Source organism: Ceratotherium simum, chromosome 8, assembly GCF_057802395.1.
Source record: "Ceratotherium simum simum isolate JZ-2026a chromosome 8, ASM5780239v1, whole genome shotgun sequence".
Classification (NCBI taxonomy): domain Eukaryota; kingdom Metazoa; phylum Chordata; class Mammalia; order Perissodactyla; family Rhinocerotidae; genus Ceratotherium; species Ceratotherium simum.
Genome location: NC_141907.1, coordinates 54570409 through 54593265, shown reverse-complemented (window position 1 = coordinate 54593265; position 22857 = coordinate 54570409). Strand labels below are relative to the sequence as shown.

Sequence of the window (22857 nt, the reverse complement as noted above, 5' to 3'; positions counted from 1 at the left end):
TCTTCTAAATTAAGAAACAAATTTTCTTTATCAATAATTTGAAAATAAAGGTTAACAGAACAAGTAACATTCAAAACAAAATACGCTGCAACCAGTCTACAACTGGGTAATTATTTTTTCTCCTTTTCCTAAGAAAGCATCATCTCCAAATATTTTCCAGTGACACCAATAATATTTCTAGTCATAAAACTACAGACTAAAAAACCTCTCCTTTGGCCTTTACATTTATCCACCCAAAAACTAATAAAAATGCCTATCTCTGCCAAGAAATAATCAGCACCTTGTTTTCCCTATAAACTGTCACCAGATTTTTAAATTTTACAATTTTAACTTATTATAATTTAATTATATCAATTATAACTTTAATTTCTAAAGAACTACAAATTTACATTTAAAAACCCCGGGTGCAATGGAGTAGGGGGATATTACCTAGTCTCACCACTGTAATATGGCATTCCAACAATATAATTATGCTTTTTTCATTTGTTTTTATCTTTCCATGTTGTTACATGGACTATTATTTCTGTGTACTACATTCAAGTGACAAATCATAATTTAACCAATTTCCTATATGAGAGAATTTAGACTCCTAATTTTTCCCTATAGAAAATAATGATAGGATGAGTAAAGATGATATATTTTTACATATACTGCTTTTTGCTACTCTATTAACAGTTAACCTAATATACAACTTCCACTATATCATGGCCCGTTTTTCTTCATAGTTCCTCACTGTCCCACAGTAAAGGTTTAACTCCTTAAGTTGGCCTTAAGGCCAACTTAATACGAACAGCATTTTTCCTCCTTATTCTAATACAATTCCTTCATCCCCATCCAACACCTAAGCCAACTTAGAAAAAATCCTTATGGTCCCTTTTAGGTAATTTTTATTTAACTAAAATTGATTTTATAGGTAGTAGATTTGTGCATGCCATATAAAGTTCACTTAAATAATTAGCTTTTTATGTTGTTGAAATAACTTTCTAGGCCCAACATGGAGCCACTCCTGCTCAGTGTGCAGTGTCAGCAAACCAAAACTTAGATATCTTCCATGTCCCTGTAGACCCTTTGCTTGACCAGAAAAGCAATTTATCCAGTCAGCCAACTCCCAAACGCCAAGCCACCTCTGGGCTTTCTCACCCCAAACAAGATTGCCTACGTGGCCCAAACCAATCAAATATTTCCTATTTGTCTCTTTCTTGTTCTTTCTTCTTTATCCTATAAAAGTTTTCTGCCTTCTGCTCCATTTTGCAGTTCTTCAAAGGACACTGTCCATTTCACAAAGTGTAAGTCTGTTTGTATCAACCTACACTGACTTCTTTATTCATTTTCTTTAACAATGTACAATCATTCAGTAAGGATATAGAAATAGTGGTAATAACTCAGTATTCAAAACAACTCTATTTTTCTAATAAACATATTTAAATCTTAATTACTCCAGTTTCAAAAGATCACAATGCCAACTAAACATGGTTTGCTAACTTCCTCAAAAAACACTACTTGTTCACAACTAAATTAGTCACCTCCAAAATGTTAGCCAAATCAGACTATTTTCCCACTCTACAGCGACTAACAAGTTAAAATTACATAGATATATGCCAGATAACATTCCAAGCAACTGTCTAATTTATGACAAATTTACTGCTATATTACTAATACAGAGCACAAATGAAATAAATAAAACTCTTCACTAAATAAAGCTTTGCCCTTTGCATCCTATATTATGTTATAAAGGCAGTGAACAAGACAAGCTAAACATACTGATGTTATTTTTACTTTAATATCGTTAAATTTCATAGATCCAAATCACCCTAGGAATGAGATCAAAAAAAGAAATAAGGTGGCTGGCCAGGTGGCGCAAGTGGTTAAGTGTGCGCGCTCTGCTGCAGCGGCCCGGGGTTCGCCGGTTTGGATCCTGGGCGTGCACCGACGCACCGCTTGACAAGCCACACTGTGGCGGCGTCCCGTATAAAGTGGAGGAAGACGGAAGATGGGCATGGATGTTAGCCCAGGGCCAGTCTTCCTCAGCAAAAAAAAAAAAAAAAAAAAAAAGGAGGAGGACTGGCAGATGTTAGCACAGGGCTGATCTTCCACACAAAAAAAAAAAAAGAAAAAGAAAATAAATAAGAATACTAAACAACTGTGGAATTTTAACATTATTCCCAACTGGTAGCCCACTCAAAACAAGGGCAACTTTATCTATGCTAAAGTGTATAATTTACCTGCAAATCCAGTCAATTTTAAAGACACCTCCCAGCATTTTAGCATTCATTCCTGCTGGAAGTACCCAATGTATAGGAGATCCACCATGATGTGATTCTGAGGAAAGTCTTGCAAATCCTAAGGGAATCAAATCACAACATAATATATAGATGGTAATACAATCAATGTTTTTGTATATCCAAATTATTTTTATTCTTACCTTGAAATTTTCCACTCTCTCTAACAGAAAATATTAAGATAACACTTCTTGCAGATCTGAACGCAGCATTTAATTTCTTCTCATTTACAGGCAGTGTGGACCATACACCCTATACAAATGATGTCAAGATGTCAAGATCACAGATTGACATTAATGCAAATCTTTCATGTGTCCAATTATATTTGCAAAAGACCAAGGGTACTAACAGTGTTATATTTTAAATTCAAGTAAGCTATAATGAGGGTCTCATTTATCAGCTGTCAAATAATGTGATAATGTATTAAAAACTCAGGAAAAATATAAAGAAACTCATCAACCTTAACAAAATTATTAAAACTAGTGAACACACAGGGGGTTCAAATCTTATGGACTACAATTCTATATAATAAAAACAGTCACCTATGCTTATTTTAATATCACGACCATTTACCGCAGTAAAAACATGTTTGAAGGTGAATCACAACATGTAGAACATTTTTCTTCTTGAAAAACTGTGCCTAACTAATTAAAAATTACTGTATTGGTAAAGCCATAGTTAAGATTTTCTGTCAAGTTTCTAGCATTTCTCATTTTTTCTATTTAAGTTCAAATTTTTATGTATCAATAGTTTGACTGAAGAGGCAGAGAGGTGGAACATAGTTATTAATTTCTGAAGCATTTTAATCAATTCTTTGTTCATGCAAGATTAAAAGAGACAGAAAGATAAGGTAAGGCAGAAGGCTCTAATTCAGTTCAATCTGCTCATACAAACTAGACCTCCTTCACACTAAGTGCTTAATTACTTCTGCATACATCCACTCCAGCTGAAGAAAAGAAAAAACTTCCGCTAGATAGCTATTTGGTGTATTATTTCTTCCTTCTGTACAATTTGATGGGCAATCCTCAACTTAAACTTTAAAAATATAAGATATTAATATTGACAAAAATATGGTTAGAAAAATGTTAACTTTAGTTTTAACTTTCTAAAAGTCAGCAGAAATTGTAAATTATTCATTTTAAACCAACAATAGAAATATATAAAAGTCAGTGTAATAAACGTTATTTTTGTAGCAAAAACATAAAAAGAAAATTAATATCTTACAACATCCTACAGCAACAGGGCATATTTTTGTAAAGCCTGGGGTGGACCTTTAAGCTAACACCTCTTTTCTTCTCAATCCAAGTGATCTTACTTCTAAAAGTAAAAGAAACTCTCCATAAAGGAATGATTTCTTTTCAAGATCTCAAGACGTAAAACAAGCACCAATCTAAAACAAAAACTGGTTAACTAAAAGTTTAAAAAAAAAAGTATTAGTACAATAAATTAGCAATTGAACGCAGAAACAAAAAAATCAACAGAAACACATCTTTTACAGTACAAAGTATAAAATATATATACTCTTCAATATAGAAGACTTTGGCTTCTAAAATAGTCTTTTAAAAATTTAAAAGAAAACTCAAAGTACTATTAGGTTGTCTAACTAGCCACAAAGCAGACCCTAAGTGGCAACTGGGCTGTGAATCTTCACAGCTTTAATGAAAATCATGGTATCTTAAGCTACTCGAGGTATTCAAGTCCACCTTCCCATTTAAAATTTTCAAGATCAGGACAGTTTCAACAGAACTCATGCTAATACCTTAGCTTTGGCAAGAGACACATTCTCATGGTTGTTACTCTTTATGAGAAAAAATCTTGCATCCTGTAGGACATATTTGAGTTTACTGGTTTGATCTGAAAAAAAGAAATCCAAGATGATTAACCAGAGGCCATTATCACACAAAGGAGTGTAAGTTACACTAACTGAAATTAGCCCTCCACAACCCAGCTAAGCTTTTAAAATTCATTATGACCCATTCAACCTGGAAAGCTAAGCCACAACACATAATAAAGCAAAGCTAAGAAAAGACACCAGCATTTTGCAAGAAGGTAAACCTAATCTAGTGATGTTCCGATATATCAGATCCACATTTAAGTATGAAAATGGCTACAAATTTTATGGATTTCTTTTATCACATTATTCATTTAAGGACTGATAATAGGCCATTGTACTATTAAAAAATATATACCATCCATTGTATTCAAAAACTATAAAACATCCTGAGATGTTTGCTATTGTTCTACAAGATATGCAGTAAAAAGTGAACATGGAGCTCTATGTGAGACTACATTATTAATTTTTTGCCTTAATATATCAGAACATTACTACATTAACATCAACTATTAATGGAGAACCAATAAGGCAAAATAATGACTTTATGCAGCATGCAATGAAAACAATTTCAAATTTAAATGATACCTTTTCGGACAGCACGAACGGAAGATGATAATTTCTCATGCTTCTTTTCTGAACCTGTATTTAGCCAAAGTACATTTGTTCAGATTGAGCTTTAATAGAGATAAGACAAAATTTCTACAGTCTTGTCACATAAAGTTCTCAGTCAAGACAAATTATTCTTCCTGGCGCACCCACACACACAAAAAAAATACTTCTCAATGTGTACGAGTGTTTTGCTTTTTGGGTTGTTTGGATTTTTTTTTTTTTTTTTAAATATTTATATTTGAACAGTTTCCCACTCAGAAAACTAGTCACTGAATCATCATCTTCCAAGAAAAAAAAGTGAAATTCCACTTAAGCAGTAACAGAACAAGATTAAAATAATAAGAAAAAGCTTAGTTTCCTCTAGAATTATTACACTGAACATGCCAAAAATCAATACTAATGGACATCAACAAGTTCACACTAAACTACAGCCTCCATATACTTTCCATAGATTATAATCAGTCAGATAATGATCACAAATAAAGGTGAAATGAGAATACCTGCATATGACTCCGATGCAGAGCTTCCACTTCTATCAAAAACAATTGGCGATATGCCTCTAGCTCTCTTCCTTTCCTTCTTTTTCTCATCTAAAACGAATTCAAGTCAGATTTTTAAAACCATTACAATATAGGTATAGGTAATCAAACAAGAATGTATCATTGTGTTTGCTTTTTGCATAATCCCTAAGTATTAGTCATTGCTAACCTCCTCTCCTGATCCCTCAACTTCCTCAGAAGAAAGTGTTCCATTTCAAAGACACTGTTCAAAAACTAAGGATATTTTGTTGTTTCTACCACCGATTTCAATCAAATAAAAACACATGGCCATAACTGAGAACTACCTATTCTATATATAAAGGTGGTCTTGAATAGTTTTCCAGGAGGGAGAAAAAATCTGCAAAGCAAACAGTTTTTCTTTCAATAAAAATTACCGTGTTCTCTTCTATGCATCAGGCACCACTGTTCTAAGTCCTCTTTTTAAAAAGTATACTATCATTCTCCCTTGAAATTCCAACTCTGATTCTTAGATGTCTGATGAACCCTAGAACCCAAAGCTTTTCAACTGAAAAGAACATAAAGAATACACTGTAGTGAACTAGTGATTTCCTTCTGGTTGCCACTGCTTGCTTCTGTGTCTTCAATTTCATTCTTCTTGACCATTTCCTTCCTGGATTACTGCTCTTATTTTCAAACTCAATTTAAAATTTATTTCTAAAATCTAAATGAGCGCCATGTATTTCTATAAAAAAGCTGGGAATCTTCAGTAGACAGAAATGGTTTGCATTACCTATCAAGTAAGAACTACTTCAAGCTTAATTTGGAACTTCATACGCATATAAATGAGGACCTAAAAGGAATTAGGCTTTCCTGGCTCTGTTTATTGGTTTTAATCATACCATTCTAAGCTCCTTTACTTTTCAGCTAGGATGTAAGAAGGAATATGAAGGGAGAAAATGCATGTACTTACTTTTATAAAAATAACAGAAAGCTAAAAAAGAATAATCAATGATCTTCCATACAATCTCCTAACTATTTTAAAAGCGTTAAATAAATTATGTCCCTCAATTCTCATAACAAGCTCATGAGATACACAATGCCATTATTCTTCTTTACAGAAAGGAAACCTCAACTTAGAGCAGTGGTTAGGCAACTTGGCCAGGATTCCACAATTCCTGGCAGAACCTAGATTCAAATGAAAGTCCTCTAACTTGAAAGTAACAAACTCTGAGCTCTATCCCTATTGAGCGAATAGAAAAGATATTTTACTACTATTCTTGAAAATGGATTCTAGGTCTAACTAGTTTAAAGATGGAAAACTCTAAGAACATCCTAAGTTCCTTTTCTTTTAGTTTAAGCATCTGTCCCTTTGTAATTTACTACTAACTGCTTCTCCAAATATATTTAACAAGAAGTTTGTAAATGATGCTGATTTTCCTAACTTAGAGCTGAAAGGGAAGAGCAAAGCAGCACATATTGGCACAACTACAGAGCTAAACCCATTTAAACCTAGCAACCATGGGGGCACAATGATATTTCAAATAATCAACTATAGAGAAAAGCATTTATTTCTAGGCTTGCTGGATCTGAAAAATGACACCTGACTTTCGAAAATTTTTAAATCCTTTCCCTCAGGGCAAACTATAAGACATAAAGTGAATATACTAAAGCCTCCTAGTACAAAATGACTGAGAACCTCACCCAAACAGATGAGAAACAGGAGATTTTGTCAAATTCCAAATCTCTTTCTCATACATGTGTTTTGTTCACTGACTGACTACATTCCTATATAGTGCCTGGCACATAGTAGGAACTGGAGTCACTGAATCAATGAATATGACATCTATATATATGAAAGAGATTAGAAAAATAAAACCTTGTTAAAAAAAATTTTTTTAATTATTTCTTGCAACAATTCTAGCATGTTTCTTTTAATTTTTCCTCTTTGAATATTTAGGAGTCTAAGCATTATGAACTGATCACTAAAGATAATATATCTCTTGTTGCTGTTTAAAAACAATACTTTATGGTTTCAAAGTATTAAAAGGATCTCTCACTAAGATGAGGCAGGAAAAATAATAGGAGCAGAAACAATATCCTGCCCAACTGTTTTTATCTAACGTTAAATCTGGCATTACCATGAGAAATCTCCAAGGATTTTGCATCCTTTTTGTACAGATATAACTCCCACTGCTCTTAAGTTTATGATCCCCTCTTCCAACTATTATTCTCAGGTCAAAAGAACAAAAGTTATCTAAACAAACCTTTAACATACACCAAAATGTGTCACTTTTGTAAGAAAGTTATTGAAAATTCTGAGAAAAAAAGGTAAAATAAACTGGGATCTAGATTCATGACAGAAATTAAACTGTGATCTCTTTTATTTAAAAACTGACATCTCCTACTCAAGGAATTCCAAATCACCTCATTCAGCACCTGCACAGCCGCAGCCCAGATTTGTTTCCCGGTCAGGGAACCACAGCACTCATCTGCTGGTTGTCATACTGTGGTGGCTATGTGCTGCTGTGATGCTGAAAAACTATGTCGCCAGTTATTTCAAATGCCAGCAAGGTCCCTCACAGTGGACAGGTTTCAGCAGAGCTTCCAGACTAAGACAGACTAGAAAAAAAAGACCACCCACTTCCAAAAAACAAGTGGCCATAAAAACCCTATGAACAGCAGTGGAGCATTGTCTGACAGTGCCAGAAGATGAGAGGATGGCACAAAAAGACTGGGCAAGGTTCTGCTCTGCTGTACACAGGGTCACTAGGAGTCAAAATCAAATCCAGGGTACTAACAAAAATAAAGAGAAACGACTCTAATAAAAATAATTTCCTGCATACCAGTCTCTAAAGCATGTTCCATATAAGGGATCTTTCAAGGGAAAAAACCACAAATTTTCCTTTAGTAAGGAATGTGCGAGTTCCAGGTATCTCTTTTAAAACAATAAATCTCTTCTATTAACAGTTTTCTGTTTTTGTTTTTGTGAGGAAGATCAGCCCTGAGCTAACATCTGTCACCAATCCTCCTCTTTTTGCTGAAGAAGACTGGCCCTGGATGAATATCTGTGCCCATCTTCCTCCACTTTATACGGGATGCCGCCACAGCATGGCTTGACGAGCAGTGCCTCACTGTGCGCCTGGGATCCAAACCCCGGGCCGCCGCAGCAGAGTGCACGCACTTAACCACTATGCCACCAGGCTGGCCCCCTTATTAACGGTTTTGATATCAAGGTTTTATAAAACTATTGGCTACCACCCAATACGACGTATCTTATCCACAAAAATATAAAGTACTATCAAGTACCTTGCTACAGAATCAGCATCACCTAGGAGGTTGTAAAAAATGCAAATTATATTAGGCCCTATCCATTTAAATAAGTCTCCCTTGTTTGACTTAAGACAAACATTCAAGTCTAAGAAATATCGTTCCTAACGTGGATGCCAAAAAGACTTACAATAAAATGTTCCCTACCCCTACGCAAGTTTCACATTCTCAACAATGAATGAATATTCATTCATATTGCCAATGCAATTTCTGTTCTCTATCCATTATTATAAATTCTAAAAGATATTCCATCAGTTTTCAAAAAGTATGATGGGAGAGTAGAATTAAAGATTCTACAAGTTTCTACATTAAACCCAACTAACTCATCTATCTTAACTCTTTAACCCCCTTCAAAAACCTATCTAACCTCCCAAACCTACAACTCCAGTAAGCAAAAGGTTGAAAGTATTTCAGTTGTCAATCACTAGAAAATAACTAGCCATTTGCTCTACCAGCTACACTATACCAAGAACATGATTTACTAACAACATATTATTGAATGAGAAAATTCTCTAATAATGAAATTTTAACTATCCTATATATCAAAAGAATAGGATTTCTTATATTCCAATGTTTAGTATACTTTGCTTATGCAGCACATCTGGCTCCACGAGAGTATAATCACCACATAGTGGCCAGGGGTCTTGAAGAATCCTGACCTCTCGTTATTGTATCCTCTGAATTTCCCCCTAAAAGAGGGCACTCTTAGCCTAGTGACTGCAACTACCTACCACTCCTATATTTACATTTCATGATCTGATAGGGATAAAGTGGTAGGACGTGTAGTATTGAAGGAATGACCCAAGACGGCTCTTACCCAATCTTTCCACAAGAATTTTTATACTCTTATTTTCCATCCTTTACACCCAATCCTTTGGGGATCCAGCCCCAGTTAATCAACCCACAGATACAGAATTGTAAAATTAAGCTTGTGTTCCCAAAAGAAAAAAAAAAAAAATTAAGTTGTTTTGATTTCTGTTACCACATGATGGAGATCTAGAGGCATTTAACATGGAAATATTGTAATACCTAGCAGACAGGTTCCATATGAATACTGTATTTTTCAAGTATATCAGTGTTTTAATAAGCTGTTGTTGACTAGTATGAAAATCTAAGAATTTATAACATAAAGCCTGAAACACATTTCCTTATAAAGAAATAATCCAACTGGGTTCATTAACAATACAATCAATTTGTAGCTAGAAAACACCTTTACTAACATACGTAAATCTTATTCAAATGTATCTATAATATTCAAAAGCATATAATTATAAAAAAGTCACAATTATTACTATCCCCATCTCCTCAAAAATGTCATAACGTGTTCAAGAATAAAAATAATCAGGTAAATTCTTTTTTTTTTTTACGACAAACTTCTACACATAAAAAATAGTACCTGATCCATCTGTGCCTGAACCAGATCTGACAGACCCATCCGTGAAGGACACAGATTCAGAATCAGAGTCGCTAGCCTCACTTCGAGTGTCATAATCATTTCCCTCTTCCTTCTGGTCTCTCTCATCCTGTTCATATTCTTCTTCTTCTTCCTCCTCCTCCTCCTCCTCCTCCTCCTCTTCCTCCTCCTCCTCCTCTTCTCCATCTTCATCTACCTCTTCATCTTCCTCTGCATCTTCCTCTACCTCTTCATCTTCCTCCACATCTTCCACCCCTTCCTCCTCATTCTCAGTGTTGTTGCCTTGCTCATCAGAAGAACCACTGCTGCCAGTCTCATGGTCAGAGCCATATTCTTCAGAGTTCACTTCTTCCTTAGAAGATTGGCTGGATCTGCTTGCACGTCTATCCACTTCAAGCCCAATTCTCTGATGTTTAAAGAAAAAGGGAATCAGCAGTCATATAACAGACAAGGTCAGAGTGAATAAACAGTTCTAAAGCCTCAAAAACAATTGCTTTCTCTTTTATATCTGCAATAATATTTACTACCTCAGAACCATCTGGTGTAGGAGATTTGGCTCTCCTTTCAGGATCCCTTTTCCGGAGACAAGTTTTGTCAGGTTGACTCTTATAAAGAGGTTCTCTGGAGGCACTGCTTGACAAACGGAGCTTCCGATCAGCTTCTAGACGCTTGTTTCTTTCAGATCTTTGATATTCCTCATTTTTATATTCTGTGACTGACTTTCCTTTTGTACTAACTATTCTTTTGTTATTGCTAACTGATGAGCTCAATGGCTTAGAAATCAATTGTCTTGAATGAACAGAAGGCTTTTGTCGCTTGGTGTCAGTAGATTCCATTCGGTCACTTTTTCTTTTTGATCCTTAAAAATGCAATTTAAAAAAACATATAAAAGTGTTTGCATGTTCCATTTATTCACCCAAGATTAACAGATAATATACATTAAAGAGAAAAAAAGCCTCATTTCTTTAAAATGTCTTCTGAAATATTTTTACTCCAAAGTTAATCATAAGAAAACATAGCTTTCAAATACTGGAATAAATTCATGCATTTGAGATGTTTCAACACATCTGAAAAAAACATATTACTCTTACTCATATGGAATTGAGTACCAAAGTTTGTTACGATTGTGCTTGCGGTGTTAAGTGCCTCAAGGAACAAGTATAAAAGCAAAGTCACTTTCTTAAGAAATAAAATATCTATTTACACTGTTATTTTAACAAAAATAATAGAAATCTTACATACCCTTTTTCTCGTTTTTATCTTGTTCACTCTCTGGATTATACAGTTCATCATCCTGTTCTGGTACTTCAGTCAAAATATCATCTAGAACATTGAGTTCTCCATCTGAAAGCAAGAAAATTAAAAGTAACAGGAAAAGATCATTATCATTACGCATTTATTTTTCAGTACTTTATGTTGAAGCTACAGAAGTATAAGCACATAACCCTCAAGGAGCTTTTATCTCAGGATCAAGACACAAGAATAATTCCTATAAAACCATACAAGGTAAAGGACATGATACAGAGCTCTAGTCTACAAAGCCAGGAGTATACATCCCATAGGGTAGTAAAGGATATGCTGGGGTACAAAAAGAAAATGTCAGAACGTCTGTATGTCGATCTCATCCTTTAATTTCTAGTTTTTGTAACAGATCTAAAATGTGCACAATAAATTAGTATAGAAATACATGTGTATAATTTATAAATAAATATACCTTTATCAAGAATTGCATACTCCCCACAAGATACTTATTGATTACCAATGGAAAAATAACTTTACAGTGGAGAAACCAGGCAGACTCCAGCTCAACCAAGTAATCAAAGTTTACATCACCAGTAGTGGGTCAAATCAACATCATGGACCTCCTGGTATGATGCACTGAGAAGAGAACAACAATTCTGTGATATTCCTATGCAAAATGCAACATAAGAACCAACACATGAGGAAACATCAAACAAACCCAAATTAAGGGGCACCCAAAAAGGTCAATGTCATTAAATTACAAACACTAAGGAACGACTCCAGATTAAAAGAGACTAAAGAGAAATAACTGAATATAGCATGTGATCTGAGACATAACTGGGAAAACTAGTGAAATGTAAGGGTCTGTAGATTATAGTAAATATCGATGTTAATTTCCTGATTTTGACAGTACTATAGTTAGGTAGAAGAAAATCCTAATTTTTAGGAAATACATACTTGAGTATTTAGGGGCAAAGAAGCATCATGTCTGCAACTGACAAACAGTTCAGGAAAAAAGTGTGTCTGCGTGCATATATCCACATATATATACACTGAGAGAGAATGAATTAGAGACAAATATGGTAAAATGTTAACACTTGTGGAATATGTTTGAAAAATAAAAGAAAATTCCTTGTACTATTTTTATAGCTACTGTTTGTCTGAAATAATGTCAAAATAAAGTTAAAAGAAAAAAATTACTGATGTGCTACACAATCAAAAATGTTTGAGCTGCTGGTATCAACTATAAAAGTGCAACTGTTCAGAGAAGGGAACTACTGACTATAATTAACATATTCAATAATCATGAAAATTTAGAACTCAGTTTTGTCACCCCATCCCCGCCCTAACAGGACAAAATAAATCTTAGAAATACATGCAAATATTTACTACTTTAAACTGATTTTTTTTATAATGCACTAAAGCTAATAGTAAATGTTTTGAACACTAAGTATTCTGGTATCAAAAATATCTTTCCAATTTTAAAGAGTGGCAAAGAGAAGTACAAAGCCATTAAAACTGATGAGACAGGACAATTATATTTATGGCTCCAGCCAAAAAGCAAAGCCCACTCAAAGTATAGCAAAGACTATCAACCTGAGATCTATAAACAGGTTAGATGGGATTCAAATTTCCCCAAAAGGGGGGAGAAATCAGTGACTAAAGAGAACTAAAATAGTTTAACATAGGTACGATAAGAAGGAAAACAAGGTTATCTTCCTCTGTATTTGGAGTCAGATACAGTTGCTATTTAAGAACATCTCAAAATTAAGTATGACTGGGATGGCATAGCAATTGATTTCTTTGGGTGGTAATAATGTTTATCTGTACTTTACCATTCTTCTAAAATGAACATATACTATATGGACTGTTTTTACTTTGGTTTACCAATTTTTTAAATGTTATTTAAAATCAAGACAAGCCAACCAGAAAGGGTTCTCACATCTTCTGGATTCATGTTATCACTAAAGAGGAAATTTGCTCAAGATCTGAATGGTGGCAAACAATTTTTAGACTCTATACTATAAATAAAAAATAAAATCATATAATTCGACAGAAAAAAATCCAGACACAATGATTCTTGGATCAAAGCTCTCTAGTCAGTAAAAAAGTGGGTCCAACAGATCTTGACGAAATCAAATACATTTGTAGAACCAAAAAGAAAAAACTTAAAATTACCACAACAAAATAGGTAATTAAGTAAATACAGTGCTACACAAATCTTTTCAAGAAATTACTAGTTCTTAATTAGTGTTCAACCCAAAAGCTTGAACAGTCACAAGAAATTATACACTATGTGATTATACACTTCATGGGATATATTCTAACACAGAATGAAAGAAATGTGCAGGTTAATTTAAATCAATTTAAATTTCAGACATGCCTAAATCACGGTCTGCCTATAAAAAAGGGTATTATTATTTTAAAAAGCTTTAAGAAATAATTATATTGGTCAAATTCAGAGATTGGCTGCAGTTTTAGAAAACATCTACAAATTTTTAAAACAACAAATATTAACCAATGCTTACTTTTTAAACATTTTATCACTTTCACGTATATCATATATATGTATCATATGAAACACATAAGATATGTTTTATCATCCATTACCTTGCAGATAAAGAAAAAGCAGCTCAGAAGTTCAAGTTAACCAAATTCACTTGTCTAGAAACAGATGGATCTAAGTCTAGAATTTAGGCTTTTTAAATTTAGGGTTAAATTAGATGGGGAACATTAAAAGGACCTTTAAACAAAGTATAAGGAAACAACAAAAATGTAAAATATTAAAAAGGTCATGTGCATTAGTATATTAATTTCAAATTAGCGCACCAGAAAGCTTTGTATTACCAACATTATAGCATCTTAAATTTAAGATAACCACAACATCCTCACTTGATGGTCTACACATTCTTATCCATATTACAGTCCACGACATCAGTAACTTTAACTGTGGTTTTATCCCAGTATCGGCAAACTAAGACCTACAGGACAAATTCAGCCCATGGCCTGTTTTTGAAGTCCCACAAGATAAGAATGGTTTCTGCATTTTTAAGGTTGTATTTAAAAAAAAAAAAAAAAAAAAAGCAAAGAAAAATATATGACAAAGGACTTATGTGGCCCACAAAGCCTAAAATATTATTCAGTAACTGGCCCTCTACAAAAAGTTTGCTGACCCAATATAAATGACCACATTTTAGGTTTCTTTTCTCCATCACTGAAACCACTTACATATTTACTGTAATATAATACACAGGAGAAAGAAATTTAGATTTGGAAGTAAGAAAATCCAGGTCATCTATTAAGAACTAAGTATCCTTGGACAAGTCCCAGTCTGAGCTCTGGTTTCTTCCCTTCTGATAAGAGGTATTTGGAATAAAAAAAAAAATCAGTGTTTTGGGAAGGAAACAGAAGGGCAGTTATTTGAATCTCCTGATGAGTTTTTCAACCCATAAGCCTTTCCCTATCGCTATCAGATTCTAATAAATCCTGCCTGTCACAAACTTTTTGTTAATGACTAGGGTACGTGATTATACAAAATCTGGTCAAGAACACAAAACAAAATCCTCTTTTTTCAGTAAGACAAGTATTTACATATTCTGATTATCTATTGCTGCATAACACGCCACCTCCAAACCTGGTGGCTTCAAACACAATCATTTAGGGGCCGGCGCTGTGGCTTAGCGGTTAAGTGCGCGCGCTCCGCTACTGGCAGCCTGGGTTCGGATGCGGGCGTGCACCGATGCACCACTTCTCCAGCCATGCTGAGGCTGTGTCCCACATACAGCAACTAGAAGGATGTGCAGCTATGACATACAACTATCTACTGGGGCTTTGGGGAAAAAAAGGAGGAGGACTGGCAATGGATGTTAGCTCAGAGCCGGTCTTCCTCAGCAAAAAGAGGAGGATTAGCATGGATGTTAGCTCAGGACTGATCTTCCTCACAAAAAAAAAAAACAATCATTTATTATTATTGCTAATGGTGCTGGAGCTCAACTAGAGTCTCTTACGTGGCTGCAAGTCAGATGGCGGCTAGGGCCAGAATCATGTGGAGGCTTGCTCATTCACATGTCTGGCTGGCACCTAGGCTGGGAAAACACAAAACAGCAGGGGTTCTAGGGCATTTCTTTCGGTGGTCACTCTACCATGGCAGGTTCAGGATAGACGGACCTCTTATAAGGCGGTTCAGGGCTCTAAAGATGTTTATCTGTACTTTACCGTTCTGTACATCCCAAGAGAGAAAGGGCCAGAGAGAAGCTCAGCAACACTACCACAGTACTTTATTCAGAGGCAATCACAAAAATCTACCCAGGTTCAAACAAAGGAAACATAGACTCCAGCGACTGTTGAGAGAAGTGTCAAATTCTTGGTAGATGTTTTCAAAACTACCACCATCTACTTATTTTTGTCTAAACTTAAAGATTTTAATTGTAAATGTAAGGTGTGTTTTTAAAAACCAAAATCTGGTTTAAAAAGGTGTGAGTTTATAGCATTGGGTTATAAAACTAACTTAAGCTGCTTCCTCTGACTACTTCTTTCATGAGCTAGTAAAAGTACACTTTGTATATATTTTAATTCATTTTTCTCAATTTAGAATGAATTAGGGCTGGCCCGGTAGCATAGCAGTTAAGTTCACACGTTCCAGTGGCCCAGGGTTCGCCGGTTCGGATCCTGGGCGCAGAGCTACTCACTGCTCCTCAAGCCATGATGAGGCGGCATCCCATACAGAAGAGCTACAACTCTACAACTATGATACACAACTATGTACTGGGGCTTTGGGGAGAAAAAAGAAAAGAAAGGAAGACTGCCAACAGATATTAGTGCAGGGTCAATCTTCCAAAAAAAAAAAAAAAGAAAGAAATATGCTTAAAAAAATGAAATATTTAAAAAAAAAGAATGAATTAGTTACAAAGAAAGGAAATTATTTAAATATTTTCAGAAGCTACTGCTGTTAAAGACTAATCATCAAAGGTATACCCTTTTTGGAAAGAAATAATTATCTTTTTTTTTTTTTCCTGAGGAAGATTGGCCCTGAGCTAACATCTGCCAATCCTCCTCTTTTTTGCTGAGGAAGACTGGCCCTGGGCTAACATCCATGCCCATCTTCCTCCACTTTATATGGGACGCCACCACAGCATGGCTTGACAAGCAGTGCATCGGTGCACGCCCAGGATCCGAACTGGCAAACCCCGGGCCGCCGCAGCGGAGAGCGCGCACTTAACCGGAGAGCGCGCACTGAACCGCTTGTGTCACCAGGCCGGCCCTAATAATTATCTCTTAAAGAGATAAAGTAATAAGCACTAGTTCTGTAGGGTAACTTTCTTTAAACTACCTTAATAAATGTTTTAAATCACTCTCTTGGTCCTGAAATTTAATGTTGTTATTGTGTATAGAGATATGTATATATTCAATTACTTTATAGTAGTTTGACATCAGCACCCCAACCTAAGCATATTAACGGGAAAATGAACAAAGGTTAGCAAACGTCAAGTTAAGATTTCTATGAACATATAATTCATGTACTATAAAAATAACTCTAATGCGGTATTTCTATGAGATAAAGCACTTCACATTAAGTTTTTTGATAAGTCTATATAAAGAACTAGACTAACTAGTCTTTAAAAATCATTTTAAGGGGCAGGCCCACTGGCATAGTGGTTAGGTTTGCATGCTCCACTTCAGCAGCCCGGGGTTCATGGGTTCAGATCCCAGGCACAGACCTACACACTGCTCATCAAACCATACTGTGGCAGCATCCCACATACAAAATAGAGGAAGACTGACACAGATGTTAGCTCAGCAACAATCTTCCTCAAGCAAAAAGAGGAAGACTGGCAACAGATGTTAGCTCAGGGCCAATCTTCCTCACCAAAAAAAAAAATCATTTTAAAATCTTGAAAATTGTGTCTAAGATGCAACAAAATGAATTTTTTCACAATGCATCAGTGCAATGAATTAGCCCAAATGAAACACAAAATGTTTCATTTAACAGTATCCCCATTTACAGCTAAAATTCAAATCCATTCAAAAGTTATACACTAACAGCCTGCAGGATGAATCTAGCTCTTGGACCCTTTGTTTTCAAAAACTCCAAGAATTTAATACAAAAATCCAGACCCTACTTTTTTGTGTGTGTTAGGAAGATTAGCCCTGAGCTAACATCTGTTGCCAATCCTCTTTCCACTGAGGAAGACTGGCCCTGGGCTAACATCTGTGCCCATCTTCCTCTGCTTTATATGTGGGATGCCTGCCATAGCATGGCTAGATAAACAGTGTGTAGGTCCGCACCCAGGATCTGAACCTGCGAACCCTGGGCCACCAAAGCAGAGTGTACAAACCCAACCACTGCACCACCCGGCCAGCCCCGGGTCCCTACATTTTTTTAAAGAACTCTTTGATTATAAGGGGGCCAGATCTCACCTGAAAACAAACAGCTGGAGCAGTCCTCATAGACCTCTGTTAAGACACAGAGAAGGTAACATAACGTCAAGGTTTTGCATGAGGCAATCTAGGTTTACGCCTGGTAAATCAGTGTATTTACCAATTCTGCCTGAACATAGGACATGCTTACTCGCCTATTTTTTTTTAACCTAATTACCTTTGTATTAAACAAGTACTTTTTCTGCCTGACCCTCATATGCATATAAGCCTGTCACTCTTGAGTAACAGTGATGTTAAATAACTGCAATAAACTGAAGATTCAGTCCAATAGACACTGAGGCATAGGGACACCAAACTCCAGTTTTAGTATATACGATACTTTGTCAGAGTAGGAATGTTCAACAGGACAATCCTACTCAACTGCCGTGGATTAAGTGCCTTGACAGCATACAAGTACCACACTGTCAGATCTTCCAAATTTTCAAGAGGATTCCCAAATTCAGATTTTTATTTCAAATTGTCTGACTTTTAAACTGTGCCTCAATTAAAAACAAAGGAGGCTGCTGCTAGCTTGATTCCTCTGTTAAAGTGCAATCATCTGTGAACATGTTGCATTCACAACCAATGATATATATGGACTTCATTATCATCACCGGTGCAAGCTAGCATAATCTCAGTTAATGCAAACTACTAGCAAATTGAGCTTTGAGATAAAGGGTACAGATCCAGAAGTATGGGAGGCAAAACAAGGAAATCAAAAGAATCATTGTTTTTAGAGTCTGTTCAATAACTGCCAAGATGTTAGAAGTAACAAGGCTTGTTTTTTGTTGCTTGCTCCGGGGATTTTTGTTTGTTTTAGGTAAACATAGGAACTTAAATATCTAACTGGCTTTCAAAGTAGTTTAACCTTTAGAAGGTTATGTACCTAACAAGAATTCCAAAATAAAGCCCACAGAATTAAAGTGACTTGACTAAAATCTCAGAACTCTAAGGGCCAGCCCAGTGGCATAGTGGTTAAGTTCACGTGCTCCGCCTTGGTCACCCAGGGTTTGCAGGTTTGGATCCTGGGCACGGACCTACACACTGCTCATCAAGCCACGCTATGGCGGTGTCCCATATACAAAATAGAGGAAGACTGGCAACAGATGTTAGCTCGGGGCCAATCTTCCTCACCAAAAAAGAAAAAAAAAAAAAAAACCCTCACAACGCTGAATCCAAATTTAGTGCTGTTTCCACTGTACCAAAATCACACCTTGATCTTGAAATTCCTGGCTGAAGAAGGCCACAAACCTTAACCCCAGGGATATCACGGTAGAAAATTAGCCTTTATCTAAGACAGTCCATTTTTTTGACCTGGTAAGCATCTGGGTCAGGAAATACAAAGTACTAATTATTTCAGGGTCCAGCATCAGACTAAGACCTAGAGTATTTAAAGAAAGAAAACTGGGCAGTTAAATAGTGCAAAAAAAATGTGTTTTCCAACACAGGGCACAGAAGTACCTTATATTTTTTAATTCATTTAATATAGTTTTAGTGGAGTTTGGCCATGGAGCAAGAATTCCTGGAACCCCCCTTTCTATTACATTTTACATTAGACCAGTCTCTCAAGTTACTCCTCTGTCATTCAAAACTGTCATTCCTCTAAATGAAGTGTAGAGACTTGGATTCCCCATCACATCCAAATTTCTTGTCTTCCAAAAAGCATATGATTGAAGTTTAAGGAGAGCATTTTTAATTTTTTAATTCTACTTCTATTATGCATAAAACAAAACCATTGGAATATCAATACATATTCTATGCTTATAGAGTCCTAAGTAAGGCGGACCAAAAAAGTCAATCTTATCCTAAGGACTTACTATAGTCAGGGGCACAATATGTATATACATATGTGTGTGCAGATATATGTATTTGCCTGCGTGTGTGTGTGTGTGTACATATATAATTTAAACTGAAAAACTCTTAGCTTTGGATATCAATAGTAAATGTCACATAATTAGTTACTAATGAAGTCCAACCTTGGGCTAATGATTTACAACCTTGTAATCATTTATTCAAGGAATTGAGACACAATAACTGTACACAAGAAACCTGATGAACAAGACAGACATACTCCTGGCCCTCATGAAGCTTCCAGTCTAATAATGTAGAAAACATGTTACTTTTGAAAGTGGTAACTTATTATCCACATTTTGGATATATTAAACTTTTATAACTTTTTTGAAGAGAACTTTATAAGAGCTTAAGAAATAAAATTTATACAAAGTGTTTATAATAAAAAGGATGTGTATTTCTGCATATAGAAAAATGGCATTTAACATTAGTTAACACCATCAACATTCTAATGTCTTTCAAATCCACTTTTTGGACAAATAATCAACACAGGAATCAAAGGAAGCTGGCAATCTGTCCAGTTATAATAGGCTTCAGCTTCCAGGTACTAGTATTACAGAAGCATTATAGAAGTTAATGCCTGTTTATTACACAGCTAACGCACAAAACCCAATAATCCAAGGACTCAATGACCAAGTCTTTTAACTGTTCTGTGATTAATAGCAAATTCTTGCCATTTAAATTCATTTCTGATCAAGATCTTACATCATTTATGTAATCATTTAAAAACGGACCTCAAGTTTGTGACATGTCTAAGATTCTTACAAGGTTTATCTTTGTCATTTCCTAATGTTTCATATAAGATAACTGATGACACTAAGTACTTAGTTTCCCACTTTTCCTTGTTCAAGTATGAGAAGGAAGAGTCAAGTACTGATTTTAATTCTGGCTATCATTCTAGCTGTGTGACTCAGTTTCCTTATTTGCAAAGTGGATCATTCTAGAAATCCTGCTACTCAAAAATTAAATAAGCAATTCCAGTAAGTTTGTATTTGCTAGCTTTCGCAGTAAACTAAGAGACAATCTTTGATCTAAACTATAAAGATAAGCACTTATATCAGAAGTTCTAAAATAGAGAAGTTCAATTATGGAAATTAAGTTTTTCAAAAACTACACAAATCAAGGCCTTTCAAAAGCCGGACAATTTATTCTAAGTACTGCTAATAGGTAGCATTACTACTTCCCAATAATAAAGTTTAAGTATTTGGATTACATTTTCATCACTATATCCACTTCTTTGACAAAATTTCTACACCACCACCTACTTTTCTTCCTCAATGTACATTATTGAGTCTAGTCTATTACTGACTTAAAGTTACTATGTTCATCTTAACAGACAACGAATTCTTGAGGAGTGCTGAGTTTTACTCATTTTATATTTGGTTCATCTCACCCACCATAACTGCCACCCATTCCCATACACACAGCTCATAAATTACACTGACAGAATCAAACATTGACTGAATTCTTATTGATTAAAATCATCTATTTTAATAACTAACTTTACTACTAATTAAAAGCAGTTTCTTTTATTCACTAACACCATGCAATCCTATGTTCACATTCCTTTCAGACTTCTCAAAAAAAGGGCAGAAGGGGTTTCTAGGATTCGACTAAGGAAGTAAAATTAAGCTACCATAACCTAATCATTGAACTGCTTTAAGATAGGAGCAATATCTTAAACATATTCCCACCCACTCCACTTCCCAAGCTTGTCCCTATCCTACAGCAGTTTACTGAAGCATGAAGACTTCTTTCTTTTAAGGAGAAAAATTGAAGAGACGATCACAGGCCTAATGCAACTTGATTCTAGAGCTCATTTAATAAATTCCCACCCCAAATTTACTAGCCACACAGAAGAGTAGATCTGTGAAATAAAGAGCAGCAGCTGTGCCATATTTTTATTAACTATAATCTTTCCAAAACTATCATGGTAATCTTAGGGTTGGAAAAGACCTTAAGGCACCATCTAATACAGAACAACCTCTAGACAGGTACTGATCCAGGATCTCCATCTCCAGGGCCTGGGAGGTCGGTATTTCACAAAACATGACACTCCTTTCTGGCAACATCAGTTCTTTCTATATTCCACTGTAATTCTATCCCTCCAACTCTCTATAAATTACATCCATTTGCTCCTGGTTGTACTCTCCGGGAGTTAAGCACAATGTGTTTCTATCAGAATAGCGGCCAGGATTTTTTTTGCCAGGCCTAAATCATATAATTATCCTTCCAAACATCTTGTTTTCTAAAATAAGTGTTTGAGGAGCCAAACGGGCAATTCCTGCCACTTTACCTATTTTACAGAAACAGCCACAAGTTACTAATAGATATTTCTCGAGATTAATAATCCACCTATACCACTTCTTAAATATGCTCACTTACTAGACTACCAGCTTTGATCGTGACATTCAGGGTTTTCGAAATTTCGCCTACCAGAAAAGGTTGTTCTGAAGATATGCATTACATCCGCATAATCTTACCAGCAAATAAACCTAAGGGCCTGCAACTCAGAACAGGCCTTGTCCCAGCCGCGCCCAGAACAGCTAAACGGAAAAAGAAGAGGGGAATTAGGATCAAACAAAAACCATAGGCCAGATAAGTGTTAGGTCATAGGGAGATCGAGGACGTAAGGGCAGGCCTGATCTTTTCCAATGAGTGCAAGCGTCTCGGTCGGGGGGACCCGCTCCCCGCGGAGCAGGCTAACCCCCCCAACCCCCACGCAGCAACTACGACCACGGCTCCGTCGACCCACTCCCGAGCCCCGCCTCCGCCCGTCACCTTTCTCCGCACTAACCTTTCTCCTCCCGGCTGTCGGCCGCCATTGCTCCCCTCCTGTTTCCGCTGCTGCCGCTGCCGCTTCGACGCGAATCGCGCCGGCGCCGCAGCCGCGGCAGCAGTAGCTCGGGGGCGTCCGTCAGTCCGTCCGCCGGGCTGCGCGCTTCGCTCCTGGGCCTCTACCACTCACCCTTCTCGACTCACCCTTTTTCTCCCCGCTTCTTTCCCTTCTCCCTTTTCCCCTTCCCTCCTTTCGCTCCAATCTCCCGCGGCCTAGACCAAGCCTTCCCGTTGGGGCTCGGGGACCGGAGCGGGTAGGCGGAGGGAAGGGAAACAGATGGCGACGGCGGGCGGCGCTAAAATGGAGCCTCCTTCCTGCGTGAAACAATCCCGCTCCCGAAATGCCCTGCGCTGTTTACGCTTCGTTCCTCCCTGGGAACGTCACAGTGCGGAGAGAGGCGGGGAAGCAGGGCGAGCAAGGGAACGTGACGTAACGTCAGCACGTCGCCCCGCCCCCCGCAGCCCGGATGTCCGTGGAAAGAGTCTCATTGCCAGTGATTAAGCGGCCGGAGTTATTTAAAGCGAGCCGCTGCTGTGCTGTGTACG

At 36.4% G+C, this 22857-nt stretch overlaps 1 protein-coding gene across 4 annotated transcripts in view; it reads right to left on the bottom strand.

Annotated features, from left to right (window-relative positions):
• Positions 1-22640, bottom strand: part of YTHDC1 (YTH N6-methyladenosine RNA binding protein C1) — a 36099-nt gene extending 13459 nt beyond the window's left edge. Inside the window, exons 1-10 of one of the 4 annotated variants that reach the window (XM_087434395.1) lie at positions 22271-22640; positions 21957-22019; positions 11206-11307; positions 10491-10822; positions 9946-10369; positions 5223-5312; positions 4699-4752; positions 4039-4133; positions 2423-2531; positions 2223-2340 (exon numbers count right to left, since the gene is read on the bottom strand). In XM_087434395.1, the coding sequence (XP_087290521.1) occupies positions 2223-2340; positions 2423-2531; positions 4039-4133; positions 4699-4752; positions 5223-5312; positions 9946-10369; positions 10491-10822; positions 11206-11307; positions 21957-22019; positions 22271-22298 (1415 nt within the window). In that variant the 5' untranslated portion in view covers positions 22299-22640. Of the gene's footprint in view, positions 1-2222; positions 2341-2422; positions 2532-4038; positions 4134-4698; positions 4753-5222; positions 5313-9945; positions 10370-10490; positions 10823-11205; positions 11308-17622; positions 17659-21956; positions 22020-22270 lie in introns of all 4 variants that reach the window. The other 3 variants (XM_087434396.1, XM_087434397.1, XM_014787699.2) reach the window with 3 other exon arrangements.
• Between the last annotated feature and the right edge of the window lie 217 nt (positions 22641-22857).